This window comes from Ochotona curzoniae, unplaced genomic scaffold (genome assembly GCF_017591425.1).
Source record: "Ochotona curzoniae isolate NIBS_2020 unplaced genomic scaffold, NIBS_Ocur_1.0 contig_1071, whole genome shotgun sequence".
Lineage (NCBI taxonomy): Eukaryota > Metazoa > Chordata > Mammalia > Lagomorpha > Ochotonidae > Ochotona > Ochotona curzoniae.
In genome coordinates, this window is record NW_024464939.1 from 17,508,597 (window position 1) to 17,532,731 (window position 24,135).

A 24,135-nucleotide genomic window follows, 5' to 3' on the forward strand; every position below is an offset into this window, starting at 1 on the left:
ATCGCCTGTTCAAAGAGGCAAAGCAGCAACTTTCTGGGACAGAAAGTTCCATTATAAGACCCAAAAGAAAGAAGGAACGCTTCTCCAGTCTTATCTTCTTGCTTCTCTGTGCCCAGCGGAGAGAAGGGGAGAGCTAAGGACTGGCAAACTGCTGTGCTAAGAAACACAACTCAGGGCTTTCCTGGGCCAAGTCCCAGGAGTGCCCGCGAGTCGGGTGCTGGCCATAACCCTTTGGCACAGGTCAAAGCAGTTAGGATCAAAATGCCTGTTTGCCTGCGTGCCACCCCACCAGACGTTACGAAGCTAGAGTTTAGGACCAAGGTAACCTCCCTGGCCAGGCTCCAGGTTGGGCAACCCCGCCCGGGAGCACCTGCTGTCTGCTCTCCCGGGGGCGACCTCCAGCCTGGGGTGAGGGCGCAAGCTAAGGTGCCCGTGCGCGGCCAGGGACGCGACCTGGGGCGGCTGTGGCGCCCTCCCACCTGGGCAGGGGCACTCGCAGCCTCCCGCCCGGAGCCCCGACGGGCGCAGCGCCAGGGCTGGGGAGGGGCCGCGCGAGGGCGGGGGGCCGGGCGCGGGGCAGGGCCGGGCCGGGCTGTGCCTCTCTGGTCTCCCTCCCGGGCAGCTCCCGGGCCGCAGCTCTCGCAAGAGCAGACACTTGTGGGGAGCGCGTTCGTGGTGTCTCGCGCGCCCAAAAGCCCTAGCAATGAGGACTCTCTGGATGGTGCTGTGCGCGCTGACGCGCCTGTGGCCCGGCGTCTTGGGTGGCTGTGCCGAAGCCGGGCGTTGCTGCCCTGGCCGGGACCCTGCCTGCTTTGCCCATGGCTGGAGGCTGGACAGGGTCTACGGGACCTGCTTCTGCGACCAAGCCTGCCGCCTCACCGGTGACTGCTGCTTCGACTACGCCAGGGCGTGCCCAGGTGGGTGGCTAGGCCCAGGGTGGGACACCAGCTGTTTGTCCTCAGCCAATCTGTGCAGGGTGGGGTGCTGCGCCCAGAACTGCATTCCAGGAACCAGCTCCTCCCAAGCCCTTCCATCCTGGCATTTCCAGTCTCTGCAGCACAGCGCACTGCAGCCCACCTGCTGGGTACAACCCTCCTGCCATTGCTGGATTCTAGGCTCCTAGGCACCCCTCCCACTGGGGCTGGCTGGAAGAGGCTGCAGGGTTGGACTCCTCTCTATGGTTGGATTTTAGGACTCAGGGACTCCAACTGGGTAGGGCCACCATGGCCATCTAGAGAGGTGTCAGGGACAAGTCTCAGGTTTGTCTGGCTGGGTACACCCCAGCAGGGCTTCACCACTCTGAGTCCATTAATTCTCAGAGCTCCTTGTGCCAAAAGCTTGCTTTGGGATCTGGAAGAGATAGATTTTTGGAAATCTAAGGGTGTCCTCACCTCTGGACCCCGACAGTGTAGCACAGCTGGAGGTGCGACTTAGTAAGGTTGTGAACTCCAATTTTATCTCTATGTAGCCTAGTGTGGTTTTGATCTCAAGGTGCCTGCTACACTTAATCTTGCTAGTTTTTCTTTGGGGTTAGTCTTTTTCTTTTTGAAACATTTATTTACTAACTTACTTATTTAAAAGGTAAAGTAGATGGAGTGGGGCAGGGTACAAAGGGAACGCCTTGAGCCTGAGAAACAGTTTGATGAAAAATAAATAATAACAATAATATAGAGGGACAGAGAGAAAGAGCTCTGTTTTTGCTGGTTCACCCTCCAGATGGTCACAGTGAGCCAGCCAGAAACCAGAAACTCCATCTTGCTCTCCTGCGTGGATATCAGGAGCTCAAGAACTTAGACCACCCCTCAGCGGCCTTCCCCAGCACATTAGCAGGAAGTTGGATTAGAAGCAGAGCAGCACCTGGGATTTGAACCCACCTTCTGATATGGAATGTTGCAATGAGTGACTTAATATATTCTACCAGACTGTCAGCCCTAAGATCAGTCTTTTTTTTTTAAAAAGATTTATTTATTTTTATTACAAGGTCAGATATACAGAGAGGAGGAGAGACACAGAGGAAGATCTTCCGTCCTATAATTCACTACCCAAGTGAGCGCAATGGCCGGTGCTGTGCCGATCCGGAGCCAGGATCCAGGAACTTCTTCCAGGTCTCCCACATGGGTGCAGGATCCCAAAGCTCTGGGCCATCCTTGACTGCTTTCCCAGGCTACAAGCAGGGAGCTGGATGGGAAGTGGAGCTGCCGGGATTAGAACCGGCGCCCATATGGGATCCTGGCATGTTCAAGGTGAGGACTTTAGCCGCTAGACCACGTCGCCAGGCCCAATCAGTCTTTTTTATCTTTAAATTTTCTGTAGCTTCTCTCTCTTGCTCTTATAAGGAGTCAGTAAAAGAAAATTGAATTAAAAGGCAAGGTGGGAGATGAAGAACAAGGTGGTGTCCGAGAGAAGTCAGCTTCACAAAGAAAGGCAACCCTGCTCCCTCTTAGTCACTTTGCTTTCAAAGCTACACCTGGGTTTAGGGTTTATGGTCAAGGATCTAGTGGGTGAGCTCCTCAGCATCTTCCAGGGAGAGGAAGCCAGGGTTGTATCACGGTCCAGGGACTGGTGTCTCTTTGCTGCTTGAAAGGGCTCCCAGCCCATGGCCAGGCCTGCTGCTGACACCCAGAGTAATGGACCAGGACAGGGGTCACAAGCTAATGATTTCCTTATGAATAGCAATATTCTTTTTTGGATGCTGCTTGCCCCTGCCTGTGGCAAGGCCAGGGTGTTTCACCACCCAAGTAAGGTGCAAGTCAGATGTTTAGGAGAGGAAGGGCCTGCAAGCCTGAGCATCCTGTCCTTGTGTTTGCTCTGCTTACTGGATAACTCAGGCAAAGCCTCTCTCACTGTGACAGAATCACTCTCTCTTGAGTGGCTTGCTTGCATGTTTGAGGTAAGTAGAGGATCCATGTAGTCCAGAGGATGTACTGGGATCTGTGAGAAGCAGGCACAGAATAGAGATTCCCAGTGGAAGCCCCAAAGTGTGGAAGATATGAATGGACTATATTTTTCCCTGGAAAAAAAATATGTATTTTTTCCCTGAAGTGTTGTCACGTAGCTCCAGATCTGCAGTCCTGTGTGCTGTCTGGTACCTCCTTTGCATAATTACTACTCTCACACTGGGGGCCAACTATTGTGTATTGCAAGTATTGCAAGCATTGTGATGGTGAGAAGTTGGCATTGATAAATCTAAGAGACGATTCAGGTCCTGGAATAGATGGAACCAGAGTTCATCACACTTCTCAGAATGCAGCACAATTCAAAAAGTTTTGAGTTGGGTATTCCTGGAATTTTCCATAGATTTTTCAACCATGGTTGACTCCAGGAAACTAAAATGATGGAAAATGAGATCATGGATAAAGGGGGCAACTACTGGAATAGGAGGTATGGGAGCAAAATCTTTAAACAGCTGAGAGATTCAAAGAAGACTACCTGGAGGAAGTCATGGGCCACCTAGTAATGAAGAATGAAGCCAGGGTCTCCAGGAGAGAGGCCGAGAGGGCTCCGGAGTGTAGGCCGTTCCTGGTGACATCAGCCTGTTTGTACCAGGCTGTGTGCTCAGCTCTAAAGGGAGCAGGACAAATGGCAGACTTGGCCCTGGAGAAGTTCCTGCAAGGTGAGCGCTGTGAGAATTCACTAAAGTCCTCACAGTGTTTCAGGGAGCTGCTCAAATCTCCCTGGGCCTTTATTTGGCTAAAAAGAAATCTCTGACTTTCAGAGGAGGAGGTAGAAATAACAAAACAAAGAGTCTATTTTGGGAGCATGGGTTTATCGGTTTATCCCTCCTGGGGACAATGTAGGAGGCAATCACAGCAGGTGCATGCTGGGAGCAGGGCTGTGAGTGGTGGACAGGAAATGGTGTCTGGACAAACTGCCAGAGGAATACCTCCGGGAGCCCCACAGGGCTAAGGGGAGCACTTGGCAGGCCAAGCAAGCAGCAACTGCACGCCCACAAAGGCACTTCGATGCGCCTGAGTTTCTTGGGGTGTGAGTAGTGGGGAGAGAAACAGAGGCAGCAGGAAGCTGGCTTGAGGGTGACACCTAGCCTGCCTGAGCTGTCAGAGCTGTCAATAGGAGGGAAGGACCCCTGTGCAATTGAAGGGCTCTGTGTCCCCAACCATGGACAAGCGCCTCAGCTATGCTGACTGTGGATGCGTGGCCTGGTGGCCCCAGCCCTGCCTCACGAGCCTAGAGCTGAGCTGACCAGGCAGCTGGGAGCTGGCTGGAAGGCAGCTCCTGGAATGCAGGCTTCCATTCACACAGCCTGCCTCCCAAACATTTATTTTTGACATGAGCATTTTTTTTCTTCCCAGAAATAACCTGAATACCTCAATTTTGCCCTTTAAGTCAGAGGAGGCTGGGCTCACCCTTTACACTGCCAACTACTTGCAGGCCTTGTGACTTTGCAATGTGTATGGCAGCCTCTGGGGCCCAGAACTAGTGCGCACGCTTGGTGAAGGAGGGGAGGAGATTATGCCTGGAAAGCCTCCAGCTCAGTTCGTGGGAGGCGCTTCGGGAACAAGTGTACTGTTGCTTGGCACTGGTGAATATCTTATGTGATTATTTATACAATAATTCAAGTTAATACGTTGCAGTAATTTCTGTGATATTATAAGTGTAGTGAGCTAAGTCACTTCTTGTGATGCTGGCATCTCATATAAGCATTGATTCAAATCCCAAATGCTCTGCTTCTGATCCAGCTCCTGCTAATGTTTCTGGGAAAGAAAGCAGGAAAAAAAGATCCAAGTACTTGGGCCTTTGTCATCCATATGGGAGATCCAGCATGGATACAGGCTCCTGGCTTCAGCCTGGATCAGCCTGGCTATTGTGGCCATTTGGGGAGTGAACCAGTGGAGGAAATTTCTCTCTCTCTGTCTTCCCATCCCTCTGTCCTTCAAATAACTAAATAAATTGTTTAAATGACCCTTTAAAAACAACAACAAAAAAATCTTTTATTGAGCTGTCTTCCATGTGTCCAACATCTATACACTCTGTCACATTTAATCCTTCCAGTAGTTCTGTGAGATAGGCAGGTATGACCATACTCCCTAGCTGGCAGTTGGGGACAGAGACATAACCTGGCAGTGTAGACGCCATCTGGCAAGCCTGCATCCCGTAGTGTGATGCTTGTGTGTGTGATCTCCCTGCTAATGCACACCCTGGGGCAGCAGGTGAGGCCTTAGGCATCTGAGTCCTTTTCATTCATGTGGGAGTTTGGCTGGAATTCCAGGCTCCTGTCTTCATCCCTGGCTGTTGCAGGCATCTGTCGAGTAAACCAACAGATGGGAGAATCTCTCTGTCCTTAAAATAAGTAGCATTATTATAAAAAAAAAAAAGTGCCTTAAATTCTGAAGGTTTTCTTTTTTTCATTCTCTTTCTCTTTCCTTCCCCCCTCCCTCCCTCCTTCCTTCCTCTTTCGTTCTTTCTTTTTTTCTTCCTATTTCTTTCTTTTCTTTCTCCTTTCTTTCTCTGTCTCTGTCATTTCTTTTCATATTTCTTTTGTTTCTTCTTTTTTTGTTTTTCTATCTTTTTTCCTCTCTCTTTCCTTCCCTTCTTTCCTTCTATCCTTCCTTCCTTACTTTTTTCTTTCTCTCTGTTTCTTTCTTTTCCTGTGACTCATTTGGCAGCAACAATCTTTCCTGACCTGAACTGATTGATGGAAAATTATTGATAGCCAGTGTTTATTCCATTTTATGTAACTCTATCTTGCATGAAAATAATAATATATCCACAAGGAGCAGTCCCAAACACTGTAGGTAGGGAGGAAGGAATATCTAAGATAGGATTCCCTTCTAATATTTTTAATTCTGAAATTCACTTGGCTTACGGATCTGGAAGATAATGGTCCTGACCTACATTAACATTTTACAGATGCATAAACTGAGCCTTTCAGGGTTCCTGCTGCTTAAGTTAGCATACGTGAACTATAGAGCTTGAACTCACAGCTGCCTGATGCCAAGCTGCTGTTAGCCACTTCTATCTGTGCCAATTCAAATAGGCCTATGTGTATACGTAATGCTAAGATTGAGCATGGTTACTCTCTCTATGGAACTATTCTGCCTCCTAGAATCTCTTATACTCACCCAGTCTCATAAAGGGGAAACTTGGAAAGTTCATGGAAAAGTAGAATTGAATGAGAAGCTTAGGGAGTGGCATTTGGTCTAGTGGTTAAGATGTAATTTAAGAAGGCCACATACCCTGTAAAAGTGTGTACGTTCTAGTTCCTGCTCTGATTCATGTCCAGTTTCCTGCTAACGCTCATTTGGGAGGCAACAGTGATAGCTTGGGTCCCTACCACCCATGTGGGAGACTCAGATTGAATTCCAGGTTTGTCCTGGCAGTAGATTGGCCCAGCTCTGCCTCTTGCACACATTTAGGAATGAGCCATTGGACGGATGAATACTCTTGTCTCTGCCTTTCACTTTATTTTTTAATAAGTTTATTTTGGGCTCGGTACGGTGACCTAGTGGCTAAAGTCCTCACCTTGCATAAAGCAGGATCCCATATGGACGCTGGTTCTAATCACAGCGGCCCCATGTCCCATCCAGCTCCCTGCTTGTGGCCTGGGAAAACAGTAAAGGATGGCCCAAAGCCTTGGGACCGTGCACTCATGTGGGAGACCTGGAAGAGGCCCCTGGCTCCTGGCTTCGGACTGGCTCAGCTCTGGCCGTTGGTGCCACCTGGGGAGTGAATCAATGCAGAGAAGATCTTCCTCTCTGTTCCCCCTGCTGTCTGTATATCTGACTTTCCAATGAAAATTAAATAAATCTTTAAAAAAAAGTTTATCTGGGGACCTTTTTTGAAATCTTTGCAGTCCTTTCTGTAACATATATTTCTATGAACTGTTTGAAGCTCCTCCTACTAATTTATCTTCTCTAGCTACTGATATTAAAATAAAACTGAATCAGTGTAAGTATAATTCACTTCCAATCTCTCTAATTTTTTTCACCTTGCTAAATGTAAGTTCTGGCATGGCTAAGAGATGTAGTACTGGCATTTACTTTTTCTGAGTGGATCATTTTATTGTTAAATTGTATTAAAATATTATTGAATCCATTAAACTTTTAAATGGAGAAAGAAATCTATTCTGAAATAAATTATCTCAGAAAGTCTCACTGAGAAGTTTGCATAGGTTTTAGTACAAACAATGTGTCACAACTCCCCCTTACCCAAACTCTCAAAGGAGAGAAAACCCCCTGTTAGCTGTCTCAGGCCACGGGTGAGAAGAGGTAGAGTCGGGGAGCAGATTCAAGCCACCCCCACCTTGGAAGAACTTCTGGGAAGCCTGGCTTTTCAGACATGTAACATCCTGAGCTCAGGCCCGGCGGCGTGGCCTAGTGGCTAAAGTCCTTGCCTTGAACGCGCCGGGATCCCATATGGGTGCCGGTTCTATCCCAGCAGCTCCACTTCCCATCCAGCTCCCTGTTTGTGGCCTGGGAAAGCCAATCCGGACCCTGTCCCCTCGTCCCGGCTCAGATCGGCACAGCATCGGCCGTTGCACTCACTTGGGGAGTGAATCATCAGACACAAGATCTTCCTCTCTGTCTCTCCTCCTCTCTGTATATCTGACTTTGTAATAAAAATAAATAAATAAATAAATAAATCTTTAAAAGAAAAAAAATCCTGAGCTCTACTTCAGCAGCTGGTTCTCAAAGTCTGTGTCCTGCAATCACAGAAACAGTAGGCTTCACTAACTGTACCAGCAGCAAGTTAAGAAAGGCTAATAAGTAAGCCAAGTGGAGCAAGACAGAAATTCAAGTTTCCATGAAACAGTGTCTTCCAGGTTTATGAAGAGTTCAGGAAACAAACTTGCCCAAAAAATATGTCAGCATCCTATCCAGAGGGAAAAGGAACAATGTATTACAAAATATGAAGTCTCAAAGTCACCCAAGGGAAGGACGTGATGATTTAGGGAGCTGAGGCCTGACAGGAACCAGGACAGCCCGAGAGTCATCATGCAGCTTCCCCTGACCTTGCCTTGGCAGCCAGTGAGCAGGGCCTGGAGCCAGTGTCCAGCATGACTCAACTTCTCAGGCTTTGGCTGCAATCCTCCGTGTGCAGGACAGGGAGTGAAATTAACACTTACCCACCATTTACTCTGTGCCAGTCACCCTCCTAAGCATTGAACAGCTGCTCACTTCCCCAGGCCTCGCAACCAGCTCAGCCTATTCCTTTATTGTGATTTTGTTTGATGGGTAAGTTATAGAGGCATAGAAAGGTTAGGTAATTTGTTCTGATTTATAGCACTAATGAACAGTGGAGTTAAATTTGGACCCAGGAAATCTGTGCTGTTCTGTCCAGAGACTTGGGGCTTTATGGAGAGTGGTGTGTGTGCCAGCAGGGTGGGCTCCAAATAGGTCAACATTGGTACAGGAAGCAGCCTTCTCTGTCAGTTCTGTGTCCTCTTTGTAACCCCATGTGATCATCATGATGCTACTTCTTCATGGCTGGGGTGGGTTTCAAGTGGCTAAACCCTCATCCCATACCTGAGTGTCTAGTTTGAGTCCCACCTCTTCTGCTTCTGATCCAGTTATGTGATGACATGACTCTGGGATGCAGCTGTGATGGCTCAAGGGGGTGAGTGCCGGTCATCCACCTGCATGATCTGGATGGAGCTCCAGGTTCCTGGCTTCAGCCTGGCTCAGACCTGGCTGTTGTCAGCATTTCTGGATTAAGCCTTTGGATGGAAGATCGCTGTCTATCTGTCTCTATGTGTCTCTGCCTCTCAAATGAAATGAAAATGCTTTTTTTTTTTTTAAGGGAAGTGTTTGTTGAAAGAATGTGAACAGTTATTCCACCATGAGACACTGTCCGTGGCCTTGGAGGCCACTGTCATCTGGGTGTTGCCTTTTTAAAATAACATTTTTCTTCCTTGACTATAACACTCACTTGCTATAGATAATTTGGAAAATACACAAACACACACCCATAATACAATTCATCCAGAAACCTGTCACCAAGGAAAAAAACGCTTTAAATTTTGTATCTTTTTTTTTTTCTGGATTGACATGGTATGTCAAATTATCTCTTCTTCACCAGATAGTCCATCTCACTGTCCTAGCATTTCATGAAGTAGTCCAATTCGTGTATCATAAGGAAAAAGACAGCCTCTTGGAATCTAAATAGTTTGTTTTTTGCACGAGGGAAAAAATACTGGATCATTTTATTGGAATCTTTTGAAGGGCTGATAGGCACGGGGCCCTATGAGTCCCATTTTATTTTCAGAGGGGCTCTGACAAAGTACCTGGGTAAAGATCTATAGACAGAGATGGGAATGGGCAGATAACACAGACAGTTCAAATTGTGTCCTCTGGATGAGGGAGCTGTTTTTTTTTTTTTTTTTCTTCCAGAGATTATCAAGAAACAATAGTTTTGCAAAAATGGGCACCACTATAGACAAAGCATAGAGAAAATTGTCCTTAGGAATGCTTTGGACTATTTGTACTTAACGCCAGGCAGAAAGCTCTCAATCGTGGGTGGCCTTGAACTCAGGTGGCAAAGAGCCAAGCAGTCAGGGCTAGATTACAAAGGAAAGCACTCAAGTCTATGTGCTTTACCTAGTAGACCCTGATCCACAAACACCAGAGCTGGCCTCGCCCTGAGGAGGAAATAACAAACAATATTCATCAAATGAAGGGTTCTGGCTACCCGCTTAAATTTGTTACTCTGAGTGTGTGGCTATTTGGTGGCAGCAAGCAAAACATTAGACAAACATTTTCTAATTATCCGTTGGTACCTAAAGCCTGAGAATAAGGGATCAGTGTTTGGTTGGCACAGCTTGCCAAGTTGCGAGTGGCCCTGGGGAAAACCCAATGGTAGCTCTGAGACTGAAGATGCCAAAGCCATAGGCATCACCAATATGAGGAGTCCACACCGGAGAGAAGGGGACCCGCATGGAAGCCTTGGATTGGGTTCCACGCTTGTGATTTCAGGCTGGCCTGTTTGTTGTGGGCTTTTGGGGAGAGAAAAGCAGTGGATAGGAGCTCTCTGTGTGTCTATATGCCTCTCTCCGTCTCACTGCATTTCAAACGAATAAGGTTAAAACTTTTAAAAGGGAAAATATTTAGATTTGAAATAATAATAATAATCCCAGTGATCCGTGGATGGGACTAGCCAGTCCTGTTAGGACAGGTGAAATGCAGCCCGCTTTTGTGTGTGGATTCCTTGCTGATACACATGTAGCTTACTGTCTCATTCTTGGCCACTCTAGTTAGCTTAGGTAGTAGGGCTGTCTAGCAATTGGAAGGGTTGCTTAGTCAGTCTGGACTCAACACCCTACATTCTGACCCAGACCATCCAGCAGGTGTGAGCCAGAGGTGCCGAGAAGGCCAGCTGTTGGAACTGAAGCACCCTTTCCATGTCTCTTTTCATGCTTTCTTCTCTATTTCTGTCCTCTGCTTCTTAACATTGCTTCTTGGGATTACCTCCCAAAGAAATTATTCATATTCAAATCAATGTCCGTGGGTGAATTTTGTAGTTTTAAACAAAGAAGAAAAGAAAAGAGCTTGCCAAGCTTCCCATCACCCTTGCAGTCAAGGTTTCCTTCTCCTAAAGGGGTGGGCTGGGGTCATCACTTCACAGTGATGGGCTTGGAGTCAACAGTGACCACCCCACTCACTAGGTGATGCAGTTTGGTGAAAAGCAGGGGTCAAGCTACGTGCAAAGATTGAGTCTGTTGTAGGGTGTAGAGATGTGACTTAGAGAAGTGTTATGAGAAAGGGAACAATACTAATGGAATAGTTCAAAAAGAAATTTGTCCCATGCAGCTGTAATATTCAACTCACAATAAATCTGTCAAGAATTCCTGTACTTGCTCTGACTTCCATGACTAAAGATCTCTTATGACCTCTATTGGCCTGCATTTCAAATAATCAAAAATTCACCAGTGAGTCAAGAATGGACTGTTTGGGTGCAGAATATAAATAACTGAATCAATTTTTCCACACAGAAATTTTGTGAAATGCCTTTTAATTCATATAATTCTGTGCATTTTTTATTTTGTCCTATAAGTAAGTCTTTGAGTTGTTGTCCTAGGCCTTTCTGATTTTCTGTATGGGACTTCTAAAGTCATAGATTGGAAACAGGAAATAGTATTTTGCCACAGACAAATCCAAATCGATAGGAACAACAACTGATGCAATGGTTCTGTGATTTTGAGGTCTTCAACTGTGGGACCAAACAAGTGAAATATAGACTCTAAACGTGAGACACAAATGTCACAGCAGATACTGCAGACTAGCCTGATCCAGCCTGCCAACAGCTCTGGCTTTAGTGTGCACTGACAGGTGCCGTTGACTAGTTGGGGTGACCTTAAAGACCCTCTACCATCCTTGCCCCAAACATGGCTCTCGTGAATGTTGGTGAGTGCTACAACCTAGCATGGCCTGGTATGCCCACATCCTCAGCTGTTACACACCCCAGTGGATAAATTGGCCTAGCCCAGGAAAACCTTCAAATTTCCCCATTCAATCTACCCCCTGTCCCAGCTCCCTTGATTACCTGCTGATGGAGTATCTTAGTCCATGGAAGCCCTCAGAAATCATTTTAAACATGTCAAACAAGTCCTCAATAGCTCGCATTCTGATATGTCCCCAGTTCCCTGACTCCATCTGATATGCATACGTGCCCTTCCCTGACCATGCCGCCATCAGGGTAGCAATTATAGTGGCATGATGGTCCTGGCCAGTGTGCTCTTACATTGAGGTTGTGGACACCCCACCCAACATCTTCTTAATTAAAAAAAAAATAAGTAACTATGCTGACACACAGGTATAGTTAACAAGGTTTGGCATTAACCAGGCTCAGGATGCTTTTCTCCCAGCATTGTAACACCTGCTTAGGTAAAAGGCAACCCAGGCAGTTGCTTATAGCTGAGGAACTTCAGTCCTTTTAAAAGACTTCGTAGAAGTTTCAGTGGAAAAGTTAAATGTGAAATCATCTTGAACTTAAAGTCCTGGTGAGAAAGTTGAATCTAATATTCTTTCCTCAGACTTGGTAAATGCACTTCAAAATCAACAAAGGAGACTGACTTGGCTTGACAATCAAGTGAATCCCAGGATACCTTGCTGGATCCCAGGGTACATGGCTGGGAGTTGACAGGACAGCTGAGCACTGAGGCACACAGCAGGTGGAGGAGAGTCAACTAACAGAAAGAACGTCACTCTGGACTCTGGCCACGCCTCTTCCTGCATGACCACGGAAATTCTTTACTTTCCAGGGCCTTAGTTGGACATGTCTGAACATGTACTCCCATAATCTGAATCCATGAACCATGGAGGGTGAAAAACAGAGATACAGGAAAGCCTAAAGCATAATAATCCCCTGTGCAAGGAGCCTCAAGTCCCACAAACTGATAAAAATGGACAGGGGTAAAATTGGATGGGATTCTTGGTAGGTGAAAGTATTTTTTTTTTTCAAGCATCTGTTTTCTTTTTATATTTTCTACAACGAATGTGTATCACTGTTATAATTTAAATGTTATGGGTGGGAAGAAAAGGGGTGGTGACTGGGGGGTTAACAGGGACTCAGGTACAGTGTGACAGGAAGACTAACTTCTAGTATTCCATAACACAGTAGAATGACTATGGTTGGCAATAATGAATTGCTTATCTCAGAATAGCTAGCACAGAAGATTCTGAATGCTGTATCACAATGAAATTGTAAGTGTTTTAGGTGATGGATATGCCAGTTACCTCAATCTGATAGTTATGCATTGCATACAACACACTATGCTTCATATGTGTCAGTTTTTCAGATTAGAAAAAACATTTATATGGGCAGGGGCAGATAGGGTTCACAATAAGGAAACAAGAAAGCAAAGGCCGGATGTAACCCTGGGAGTATGAAGAAGCACTCTGAAGCTACCTATCACATGCACCTACGTGTGGACCCTTACATGGGCCCACCTTCAGGAGCCTGAGAAGTCTGATGATCTCTTAGAGGGCCCATGCCTATCAGCTCATCTTCAGGTCTCAGCTTAGGGTGACAATTACACGGAGCCGCACTGTACTGTTTGTGTTGGCAGGGGCAGGCTGCCAGGTTGGCTGGGTTTCCTGCTGTGAGTGTCCTGTTGTGCTGTTTTTCAGCTCGCCCATGCTTTGTCGGGGAGTGGAGCACCTGGAGTGGCTGTGCAGACCAGTGCAAGCCAACCACCCGTGTGCGGACACGCTCGGTGCAGCAGGAGCCTCAGAACGGTGGGGCACCCTGCCCACCCCTGGAGGAGAGAGCCGGTTGCCTGGACTACTCCACATTGCAGGGCCGGGACTGTGGACAAGCCTTTGGTAATGGTATTTTCATGGTTGCTGCCTGTTATCTTTCATGGCCACTTCATCCTGCAAACAATCAGAGGCTAGGCAGGGAAAGTTCCATGCACTGCAGGGAGTGGGACAGGGGTTGCCCACAGTAGACAGGAAGCTCAGGACACACTTAAAAGGGAATTTATGGCCAGCTGCACACTTACCTCCCTTCCCTAGCTTTGCTCAGTGGACACAACCTATGCAACTTTTCATTGTGTATGGACTCAGTTGTGAAAGAAACCACGTGCACTGAATCCCATCAGACTGGTAGTCAGGACTTCCAACAGAGTGATGGTGCTGCTTGAAACATGAGACAGTGAGAGTCCAGTGCAGTCATTCTGTGACACTTCACACTATAGTTCTTGTTCACTTTGACTCACACATGGGGAAATGGGAGAGAAGTGCATTTCTAAGTAGTGTTGAAGTGCTTATTTTGAGACACCTGCCTTTGCTTGTCAAGGTGACTGGATTATGGCCAGTGTAATCAGACCCAGGATTTTAAAAGCTCATGCTAGGTGAGGGATGACCAACAGAGAGGCAAGAAGTCAGATCTTTAAAGAGCTAAGATCCAAACTAAGCTCACAAAAAATCAATTGGAAGGCTGTAGTGTTGATCAGGATCGAATCCCTTTGGGTGAAACACTGTCTTCACAGGATAGCCAAGACCGTGTGCTTCTCATAGGAAAGTGGAGAATCTCATGTGAACACAATCCTCAGCCAGCCAATTTGTTCCTCTTCTTATTCCATACACAAATATTTATTTGCTGGGTGGCTACTTGATGCCAGGCACCGACTGGGCTTATAAGGAGAAAAGCTGAGGCTACTGTTACCATGTGTATCATGGCTTAGTGTAGAAGGGTACAAGAATTAGGTGGTTCCATCAATCCACAGCCAGAGTAGCTGGTGCAACTGGCACTTTATGAGTGAGAGAAAGCTGGGAAAAACGAACAGAAATTCTCCACAGTCTTAAGGGAAGAAAGGGAGGGGGGTTCCCTGGAGATGATGCTGAGGTGTGAAGAGCTGACTGGCCAGATCACCTCATGTGGTTAGACTTGATGGTGGGTATCAAAGTGTGAAGTGTTTGGGGGTTGAACAAGGGAAAGAAGCTGTAATATAGCAAGCTTTCTCAGGCACAGCTTGGTCAGGGTGTCCCAAGAGGGGTGGTCTGCATGGCGTGAAGCAATCCAGAGCCCTGGGATGGGGTGAGCACCATCAGGAAGGTGAGGATGGTATGGGGGCTCTCAAGAGAGATAGGCCTGAGGGAGACAGTATGCCCCAGATGTCTAGGAGATGTCATGCAGCATGAAGATGTCACTCAGAATGAAGCCTCAGAGAATGCAGCAGAGCAGTGGCAGTGCGGGGTTTTAGGACCACAAGCCTCTGTCTTATCCTTCCTGCAGGTGCCAGGCAGAGCTGCATAAACAAGCCAACCAGACAGACTACAAACCTAAAGCCAGCAAGTAAAAATCTACTTGTTTGGATATTCTTTATACATGTTTTAAAAACATTTTAACTAACTTTCAGTTTCTGTGAATCTTTTCAAAGAGAAATCTTCCATCCATTGGTTTACTCCCCAGATGCTCACAATAGCTGGGGCTGGACCAAGGAGTCAGGGACTTCATCTGGGACTCCCACATGGGTAGCAGGGACCTCAGGACTTGAGCCATCACTGTTGTCTTCCAGGAAGCACGTTATGAGGAAGCTGAATCAAAGGAGAAGGGGCATGACTTGAACTACACACTCTGATATGGGATGCAGATGTCCAAAGCAGCAACTGAAGTTGCTGTTCTGTTGTTTAGCTATTTTTAAAACAATTGGATTTGTAAACATTTAAACGTGGAGCCAGCAAGATTTTGAGCTAATGGATCTCAGCCTGCAGAAAAGAGATGACCCAGGCACTGGCTTGGCTCATTTGTGCCGCACCATGGAGGCCTGAGGTGCATTTGAAAAGTCACAGGAAGGTTGGTGCAGGCATACTGTTCAGGCCTTTATTAGTAAAGCCTTAAAAACCCCATGCAGGGGCCAATGTCAACAAATCTTTGGCTTGAAATGATCACTATGGTAGTGGAGGAGCTGCCGGCAGAGGCAGAGAGGAGCCTGCCATGAACACAGTAACAGTGCTAGAGGCCCAGGGAAAGTATAGCTTTGAAAGCGGCCACTCAGAGGCATTATAGAACATCACAGCCACTCCACAGGGACTCCACACTGCAGAAAAGGTTCAGTGCTGTGGGACAGTAGTGATATTTTTTTAAAGCTAGAGTGCTGGGATCAGTAGCAGGGACTTGAACTCTGGGGCTTTGCTGCGGGATGCTGGCACTTCAGTCAGTGTCTGGACAACTGAGCCACTTGCCTGCCTCTATTTTGCTTTTCAATGCCACCATTACAGCTAAAATTGCAGAGACAGATTCTCAGAACAAATCTCAATATAAATTTCCTTGAAGCTAGTGAATAAAATATGATCACTGAAACTCACATATTTATGATCACAAAGTCACTATATTTTCATGTTGAAGTTAATGCATATAATTAAATTTTCTTATAAAACATTCAAGAAGGTGAATGATTTAATTGGGTGCACATGACTATATTTATGTGTATTTTATCCTTTCAGGGAGCTCTAGGTGTATTAGAAACTGTAGGCTTTGGGTGTATGTTATTTGTCAACTTTCCATTTATTTTCTTTTGAACCGTATCTACAGACCAATGAGTCTGAACCTGATTTTGTGGTACTTTATTGTGTTGGAGAGTATTATGAAATTCTCAAAGTAAATGAAGTGTACTTTCATGTTCAAAGTAAGTATGTGTGGTGCCATGCTCTTAGAGGTGGAAGTTGTTGCAAAACTGAACAATGGTAGGATGATGGAATTCCAGAAAAGCTGGCAAATAGCCTAAGAACAAAAAATATATTACATTTTAATACTGTTGCTGGGAAGGGGAAAGGGTGGTGACATTTATGGAACGACTTTGTCCCGTGTGCTTTCACATATAAGCAGAGGTGGGACTGACGGCAAACTAATTTCTAAATTATGGCCCACTGCTAAATGAGGGAAATTCATTTTATGGGGGAATATTAAAAAGTAGTGCTGGTTCGGAGAGCTGCAGGTGGTCCTACTCCTGTTCCACTCCCTGATGACTCAGGGCGAGGGAGAAGGAAGTCCTCGGGGTTGAATGTGTTCCCCTGGGGCTGGGGTGCCGCACAAAGAGAGACAAGGTCCCAGGAGACAGACTTGCTTGCAGGATGTGCTGGCACCATGGAAGGCTGAAGCTTAGCATGGAGAGTAAAGCTTCGAAAGCAGATCAGGTACATGTGCATGTGGCATGGCAAGCTTGAGATGCATGTACGCCACATTAGTGTCAGCTCCTCCCTCTGCCATCAGCAGCCCAGCTTCCTGCTGATGTGCAGCTTGGAAGGCAGCAGGCGATGGCTCAAGCTCTTGGGTCTCTGCCACCCAGGTGGGAGACCAGCATGGAGTTCCTGGCTCCTGATTGCAGCCTAGTCCAACCCTGGCTGTTGCAGGCATTCAGGGAGTGAAAAAGCAGAGAGATCTGCTTTGCTCTATCTGTCTCTGTCTCTCTGCCTTTCAAATAAAATGAAAATTAAAATATTAAAAAACATATCTTGAAAAAAATAGAAACACAAGCAGCCACACGTCATAGTGTGAGTCTGTGGGCATACTCCTTCACTCCCAGCAGCTCTCACGGCCCGAGGGGACTCAGGGAAGGAGGAGTTTAAAGTCACCCCTTTCCCTTCTCAAGTCTTATTTAGCCATATATTTCTAATTTCTTATTATTTGTAAAGAGACAGCAAGAGAGAGAGAGCTCATTTGCCAGATCACTGCCCCAATGCCTCCAGCAGCCAGGGTGGGACCAGACAGAAGCCAGGAGCATGGAACTGTTTTAGTCTCCCCTATGAGTGGCCTCCAAGGGTCGCATTAGAAGGGAGCTGGATTCCAGAGCAAAGCTAGACCTCAAATTCAGGTACTCCTATATGGGAAATGGAGTTCCCAAGTACTGACTCAACTACCGTGACAAATGCTGACATCTCATGAAGGGTAGAAGTTAGGGACGAGAAGGGAGAAGAGAAGCAGCATTTTAATAACTCATAGGAAATGTGCTGCATTGAAAGTAATGGAATTTTGTCATGTGCCTAATCACAGAGGCAAGGTACACACCTTGGCACCAAGGGGCCTGGTTTGGGAGACACAGCCTGGCTCAGATATATTTAGATGTGAAAATTAAATAAATTAACACATGAAAAAATGATTTATCGCTGTTCCTGGAAACCAAAAAATACATAATTGTTAGGTTATTATCATAACCTTGGGTTTTTCCCCCTAAGGATTTCATATCAACAACGATTGTCGTATACTTCTCTGCACCCTAGCCTCACTCATTTCCCGAGTTACACAGTAAGTGTCCCTGAACTTCTATAATAACATATGCACTAATGAGAAGATCACAGAAGTGCTTGGAGCTGAACGACCAGATCCTGAAATTTACATGGCCTGTGATGTCGTGTGGGCTTAGCAGTGGCTGTGTTCATGCTGTGAGGTAACTTGCATGTGTGTAGGAAGAAAAGAAATGAAATGGGTAAACAACTGAAAGCCTTAGATGTTTGTTTCTTTGCCAACTCTGAGAGAAACAGAGAAGGTGCCTCACTGGGACGTGCCTTCACTTGTTCTTTTTCATCCTGCCTGTGGATTTTAGGAATGCAAAAACTGTAGTCACATCTAGAAAGTGTGACATCCTGTCTTTGGAAAACAAGTCAGGGCAGCAGGAATGGGCAGCACACGCTGGGATTCTGGGGTTTACTCTGCATTTGGGCAATTTTCATACTGAAGAGATTAGGTACAAAACCACATAACACAAAAACTCTACCTGCGTCTTTTGTTGTAGTTTCCCTGGAAATTGAAAAGTGACTCCTCTCTAGGAGAAAATCTAACAAGAACTGAGGTCTGCTATTCTGGGGCAGGAAGGAGCCAGGAAAAATGCACAGGCAGGCTTGTCTCTGAGTTTCCTTCCACCATTTTGCTCATGTAGATGATGACTCTGGCGTTTGACAAGTCAGCACAGTTTGTCACCAACATTGCTGGGATCACCCAGAGTTAGGAAGGATGGCTGGGTGATCTCAGCCATCTGTACCAAAAGGGCCTGGGTGTTTCAGTAGCAAAGTCAGGACTTCTTTCATTCACTCATTGGCCCATTGATTCACGGTGGGTTTATGGACTTTCCAAGTGTGTGTGAAACCATGCCTTCCTCCAGATGACGACCAAGTGGAATCATGAGGTTACTCCACCAAGTGGAATCATGAGATTACTCCAGGTGCTGTGTTTGTACAGAAATGGGGTCTCTGTAGATTAAGTCATGCAACACGGATCAGACGAACAAAATCAGATAGCACAGGCAGGAGGCTCCACTTCTGTGAACCAGAGCTTCAGAAGGGGGAAATGACTTGGCGAAAAGAAGAGGGTGGAAAGAGAAGGGAGAGAAGGGATCCCCTGCCCATTCCATTTCTACGAGGTCCTGTGGAATGCTGGCTGGCCCTGGGCAGCCCACTGGGGCACTCTGTGCTGGGCAAAGCTTACATCTCTGTGCTTCCTTGTTTCTTGTGTTTTCTCTCTTTGCTCTTTTCTGTTCTCTTCTTTCCTTCCATCTCCTTCTCTCACTTTTGTGTTCCTTCCCTCTCATTTATATCTTCTCTTTCCTTTTTTGCTCCTTCTTTCAGCATTTCCTTTTTCTTCTCTATTTCTCTAGAATGATCTTTATTTGAAGATGTATTTCTTTTAATTGAAAGCTAGAGTTCCAGAAAAAATGAAAGACAGAAAGATCTTCCATCCACTGGTTCACTCCCCAAGTGGCCACGGTTGCCAGAGCTGAGCCAATCTGAAGCCAGGAGCCAGAATCTTCTTCCAGGTCTTCCACGTGGGTGCAGGGTCCTAAGGCTTTAAGCCATCCTCTACTGCTTTTCCAGGCCACAAACAGGGAGCTGGAAGGGAAGTGGAGCAGCCAGGACACAAACCAGAGCCTTTATGGGATCCTGGCACATGCAAAACAAGGATTTAGCTCCTGAGCCATTGCACCAGGCCTTCTTGCATTCTTTTTTTTTTTTTTTAATGTCTGTTCCCTTTCTCTTTATAATCTTTATGTCTTCACCTTTTTCCTTGTACCTGACTCCCAATCTCCTTATTTCCTCTTGATTTTTCTTCCTGTCCTCTTTCCTTTTTTTCCAGAGTTCTTATTATTTTTGCAAAATGTGTTTGCTGGGAGCCTGCAGCTCCCCCTTTTATCTCTACATAGGTATACCAGTCTTGACCAAATGTGTCTCGTCTTGGTCTTCTCCTTTGATTGGGAAAGGGAAACCTTTAGACAAATGTTATGCCAAGTTTGGGCAAGGTTTCTCTGGGAACTTGGGCTGCATGTGTTCAACATGATTCTCCCTTCTCTAGTCCCTGCCTTTATAACTACCTCTGCATTCAACAAGGAGAGGACGAGGCACGCTGCATCTCCACAATGGGCGACACGCACAGAGGATGCCGGGTAATTTGGTCTTTGCTTTTTTGTATGGTTAAGGCCTGTTGAAAGGTCAGCTTGGTCTGGTTGTTTTCTTCTGCTGTTTGTTCACTGACTTGGAGTAAAATATGACTTCACTGCACCAGCTGGGGAAGTGGCTTGCCTCACTGCTTCGCTCTGTGTCTCACTGAGCTCTGAGCTCTCAGAGGGAACAGGCTATATAAAAACCGGATAGTAGTATTTTATCATGTAACTTAACGGTGAGCCTTCTTAGTTGCCTCAATGGGACCACAGATTCCAGCACCATGTCAGCTCATTCACTCATAGACCCATTGATTCACGGTGGATTTTTCTTATTTGTTATGGAAACCTGTGGCACCCTTGAAGTCCACACTTTAGCTATCAGACAAAGGAGACCAGAACAGGCTGCTTATTCGCATACCCACACTGTCACGCTCCAACTACAGGATTTGGATAGGTTGTTCCACCTTAGCAATTTTCTTCTTTTTAAATTGTTAGTTGAAAGGGACAGTGACACACACAAACACACACAGAGAACACTTTTGTCTACTAGTTCACTCCTCAGATGACAGCAATGGGGAAGACTGGGCCAGGCAAAAGCCAGGTGCCTGAAACTCCACCCAGGTCTTCTATGTTGGTGAGGGGTGAAGTTCTTTGAGCACCTTCCACTGGGACGCTAGCAGATATTCTGACAGGGTATGCTGGCATCGTAGGTGGTGGTTTAACTCACTGCACCACAATGCAACAACTTTTTCCTTAAGATTAATTTTAAAATCTAACACATGGACTTGGTGTGAGCATTTTAGTGGGTAAATAGCATTGAAGACATGTCAGGGTTACTTTATCTTATGGAAGTTGATTGAAATGAGTTACAGAACTTCCTACCTCAAACAACTAAAAGGTCCGAGTAGCCTTCTCCCTAATCAATAATGCCTGTCATAGTTAAAGATCTTTGATCTCCCAACACTTTTCATTGAACTTATTAGAAGCAGTAAGTCCAGAGAAAGAAATTAACTCACAGAGGTGAAGATGGAGCAAGTCTCATCTACAACACTCAAGGGTTTCTGCTAAATGTCATTTCCCTGAAGAACTGGAGAATTGTGTGGCCTTTAAGTGTAAGACTTCAAAATATTTAGCTACGTCTGGTGGACTCCCTGGGGTCCTGAGGGTAGTCACACATAATGCTAGTGCTGGCCACTGCACAGTAGAAGGGGCTAATAAATTCTAGCATAAAGAAATATGATTCAGCCCCCTGCCCCACCCTGCCCCAGTTCCCGTTTCTTTCATTTGTTATGCCCAATAAAACTTTGATGTTGTCTTCAAGTCAGAACTCATCACGCAGCCCAGGATTGTGCAGGAGGACTGAGTGAGGAGTGCAGGGAGCTTGGAGCTTTGGAGCTTGGAGCTTTGGTGGGGCAGAGTGCACACGTGCCTGCTGGGCTGTGAAGAACAAGGCCTTCTGGGTTCTTTCTTTAAAGGGTCTTAGGCTTCTCTGTGTGCTTTTTTTTTTTCCATTCTTCAAACTATCAGTAAAAATTTTAAGGGTTGTTAGTCTAATAGAATATGTGTTTTTATACACAGTTTAGTGACCAGATTGGAATGTTGTAGCATATCAAAATTCTGTAAATTGATGTGGACCAGATGGTTTAGTCATGGATTGAGAAAGAGTGAAGAGGTTCCCTGTGGCTGGCACACCCAAGTTCAGCCTCTGAGAAGAGTGAAAGACACCTGTGACTCCTTGTCCCTTGTGAAGAGGAAGCTCCTGGGAGATGGCAAGTTTCCTAAGACTACATGTCAGGCCACCCCTCATCACAGCAGGTGAAATGATTCCTTTGTTGCTCCAGATACTGTATGGAGTTCAAGACAGAGTCCTTGACCCCTCACTGTGCTCTGGAAAACCGGCCCCTGACGCGCTGGATGCAGTACCTCCGGGAGGGATACACGGTGTGTGTGGACTGCCAGCCTCCGGCTATGGATGCCGTGAGCCTACGTTGTTCTGGAGATGGCCTCGACTCGGATGGGTGAGAGAACCTGCTTGAAGGATTTCTCTTATTTTCCAAAACCTTTAATCATCCTGTAGTTGGGCCCTGGCCCTGGACATCTTATCAGTTAAATCTGGTAACACTATTCCTAAGGGAAGAGCTAGGCAGCTCCTGCAGAAAGTCCAGTTAAGGTCACATGTGGATTATGGTCTTAAGTATATCAGTGCAACTGGTGAAAATACAGATTAAATAATAAGATATTGACCTTTCCAGTTAATAATTTTTCTTGCAGTATATTTTAATATTTAATAACTTGAATTTATATATATTATTCCCTAATATAGGCCTCCTTGGAGTATACCATATGGACAATAAAATGGATAAGGAATTCATATCAAATAGAAACTCAATATTTAGATTTAATGTTTTTTTGAATACTCCATCTAAAGTCTGACATTAAATGAATTTATAATTTAATTTGTACTCATAAAAAATATTCAAACCCTGGCTAAGGTACCGGTGTCTTTAACAATCTAAATTTGGCAACGTGGCCTTGCTGTTTCTACTTCTCTGATTTTTTTTTTTATTATTATGGAATCAAAGAGTTGGAAGGGACTAAAAGAGATTACTTGGTTCAGACCTTTTAAATTACATAAATATGCATGAAATAACAAACCATTTTAAAAATACAGCACTTATATTTTCAGATTGAGTAGGAGAAAGGAATGAGGTGGTTCCAGATTACCACTCTCTGAGCATGAGGTTGTCCTCAAACAGGAATTAACTGTTAACTTGGCCTTAAAAATCATTTATTTATTCTTATTGGAAAAAGAGATTTACAGAGATAGTAGAGACAGAGAAAGATCTATCATCTGTTGGTTCACTTCCCAAATGGCTGCAATAGCCTGAGTTGAGCAGATCCAAAACTGGCAGCCTAGAATCTCCTTGGGGTCTCTCACACACAGATACAGGATCCCAAGGCTTTGAGCCATCTTCTGCTGCTTTCCCAGGTCACAAGCAGGGATCTGGATGCGAAGGGAAGCAGGTGGGACATGGACCAACACCCATATAGGATCCTGGCACTTGCAGGTGGAAGAATAGCCAATTGGGTCATGCTGACCCTGGGTGATTTGGCACTGACAGAACTTAAAGAAGAAAACTCCATTTGTGACCATTACAATTTTTCTAAATATGCAATACACTTTAAAATTCTGAGTGATTGGTATTTTGTTTGTTTTTTAAGGAAACACTTCAATAATTCTGTGAGTTAGGATTCTCTGTGGTTTGTTTTCAGTGTCACTAACATTGCCAAAATGTTGTTTCAGAAATCAGACTCTCCACTGGCAAGCAATTGGCAATCCTCGATGTCAAGGAACATGGAAAAAAGTCCGGCGAGTAGCCCACTGTAATTGTCCAGCTGTTCACAGTTTTATTTTTATTTAGGTTGTGATAAAAAAATACTCTAAAACGTGTTTGGAAACATGCTAAACACTGTCATTGTTCAATATCATGGTCAAGACTTGATAAAACCTCAAAAGCGGTTTAGCTGACTTCTCTGAAGTCAGACAAGGAAAACTGAGGCACCAGTTCTCAAGGAATGCTGTGCCTTCACTGTTGTTTTTTTCCTTATGCTGACAACTCACTAAAACTCCTGTGCTTTTTCATTCTTGGTCTTCCATCCAGTCACACACTACATGTTGGTCTGCACCAGAGCTGGTGAGGAGGTTTTCCTGTAGGTGTGTCCATGCTTTGAACATTCTAGCCCCTCTTTCTACTTTGTAATCTCTTCATAGCTTCTCACCTTTCATATGCTCTCACATGTACGTTTTCTATAGATGATCCATACATTTTGAAAGAATAATTTCAAGCAAATTATCACAAATAATTTCCCACAAGGCATGCTGTTTGACATTTCAGTAAGCATTTGGAAATGTAAAATCAACAGCTGTGTAAGAAATATTTTTCTGAAGATGAAATGAAATGGTCTTTTGTTAATTGAAAAGATCAAACACTCATTCTACATCAAAAGAAGCTCCTTCAAAGGCGTAAAGAAAAACGTTGATAGCAGAAGAAACAGTTGTTTTAACTATGAAAATTCTGTCCTCATTCACATCTAAGACTATTTTTCTTAGATTTAAAGCCTGAAGCTGAATAAAATAATCTCCGAGTCCAAGTTTAAGTTTAGCTGAAGTATGCTTCCTGTTCTCCCACAGCACCTGCTTTTAAAGCTTGGAGTGGAAAGCAGAGGTAGAGATGACCGCAGTTGTGGGTTTTATGACAAATCTCACCATGTCATACACACAAATATACTCCTTATTTTCTAGTTGAAAA

The 24,135-nt window shown here is 45.3% G+C and overlaps 1 protein-coding gene across 1 annotated transcript; it reads left to right on the plus strand.

Moving 5' to 3' along the window:
- The first annotated feature begins 700 nt into the window (after positions 1-700).
- Positions 701-23,247, plus strand: SBSPON (somatomedin B and thrombospondin type 1 domain containing). Its single transcript, XM_040994442.1, has 5 exons — positions 701-917; positions 13,083-13,277; positions 19,738-19,828; positions 21,667-21,843; positions 23,130-23,247. Exons 1-5 carry the CDS (start codon positions 704-706, stop codon positions 23,245-23,247), a joined length of 795 nt encoding a protein of 264 aa, XP_040850376.1. The 5' UTR covers positions 701-703.
- The last annotated feature ends 888 nt before the right edge of the window (positions 23,248-24,135 follow it).

Excerpts from the sequence above, each read along its gene's own strand:
- SBSPON (XM_040994442.1), top strand. The coding sequence starts at position 704 with ATGAGGACTCTCTGGATGGTGCTGTGCGCGCTGACGCGCCTGTGGCCC. Across the intron at positions 918-13,082 it reads CTACGCCAGGGCGTGCCCAG|CTCGCCCATGCTTTGTCGGG; the intron begins GTGGGTGGCTAG and ends GCTGTTTTTCAG. Across the intron at positions 19,829-21,666 it reads ACACGCACAGAGGATGCCGG|ATACTGTATGGAGTTCAAGA; the intron begins GTAATTTGGTCT and ends TTGTTGCTCCAG.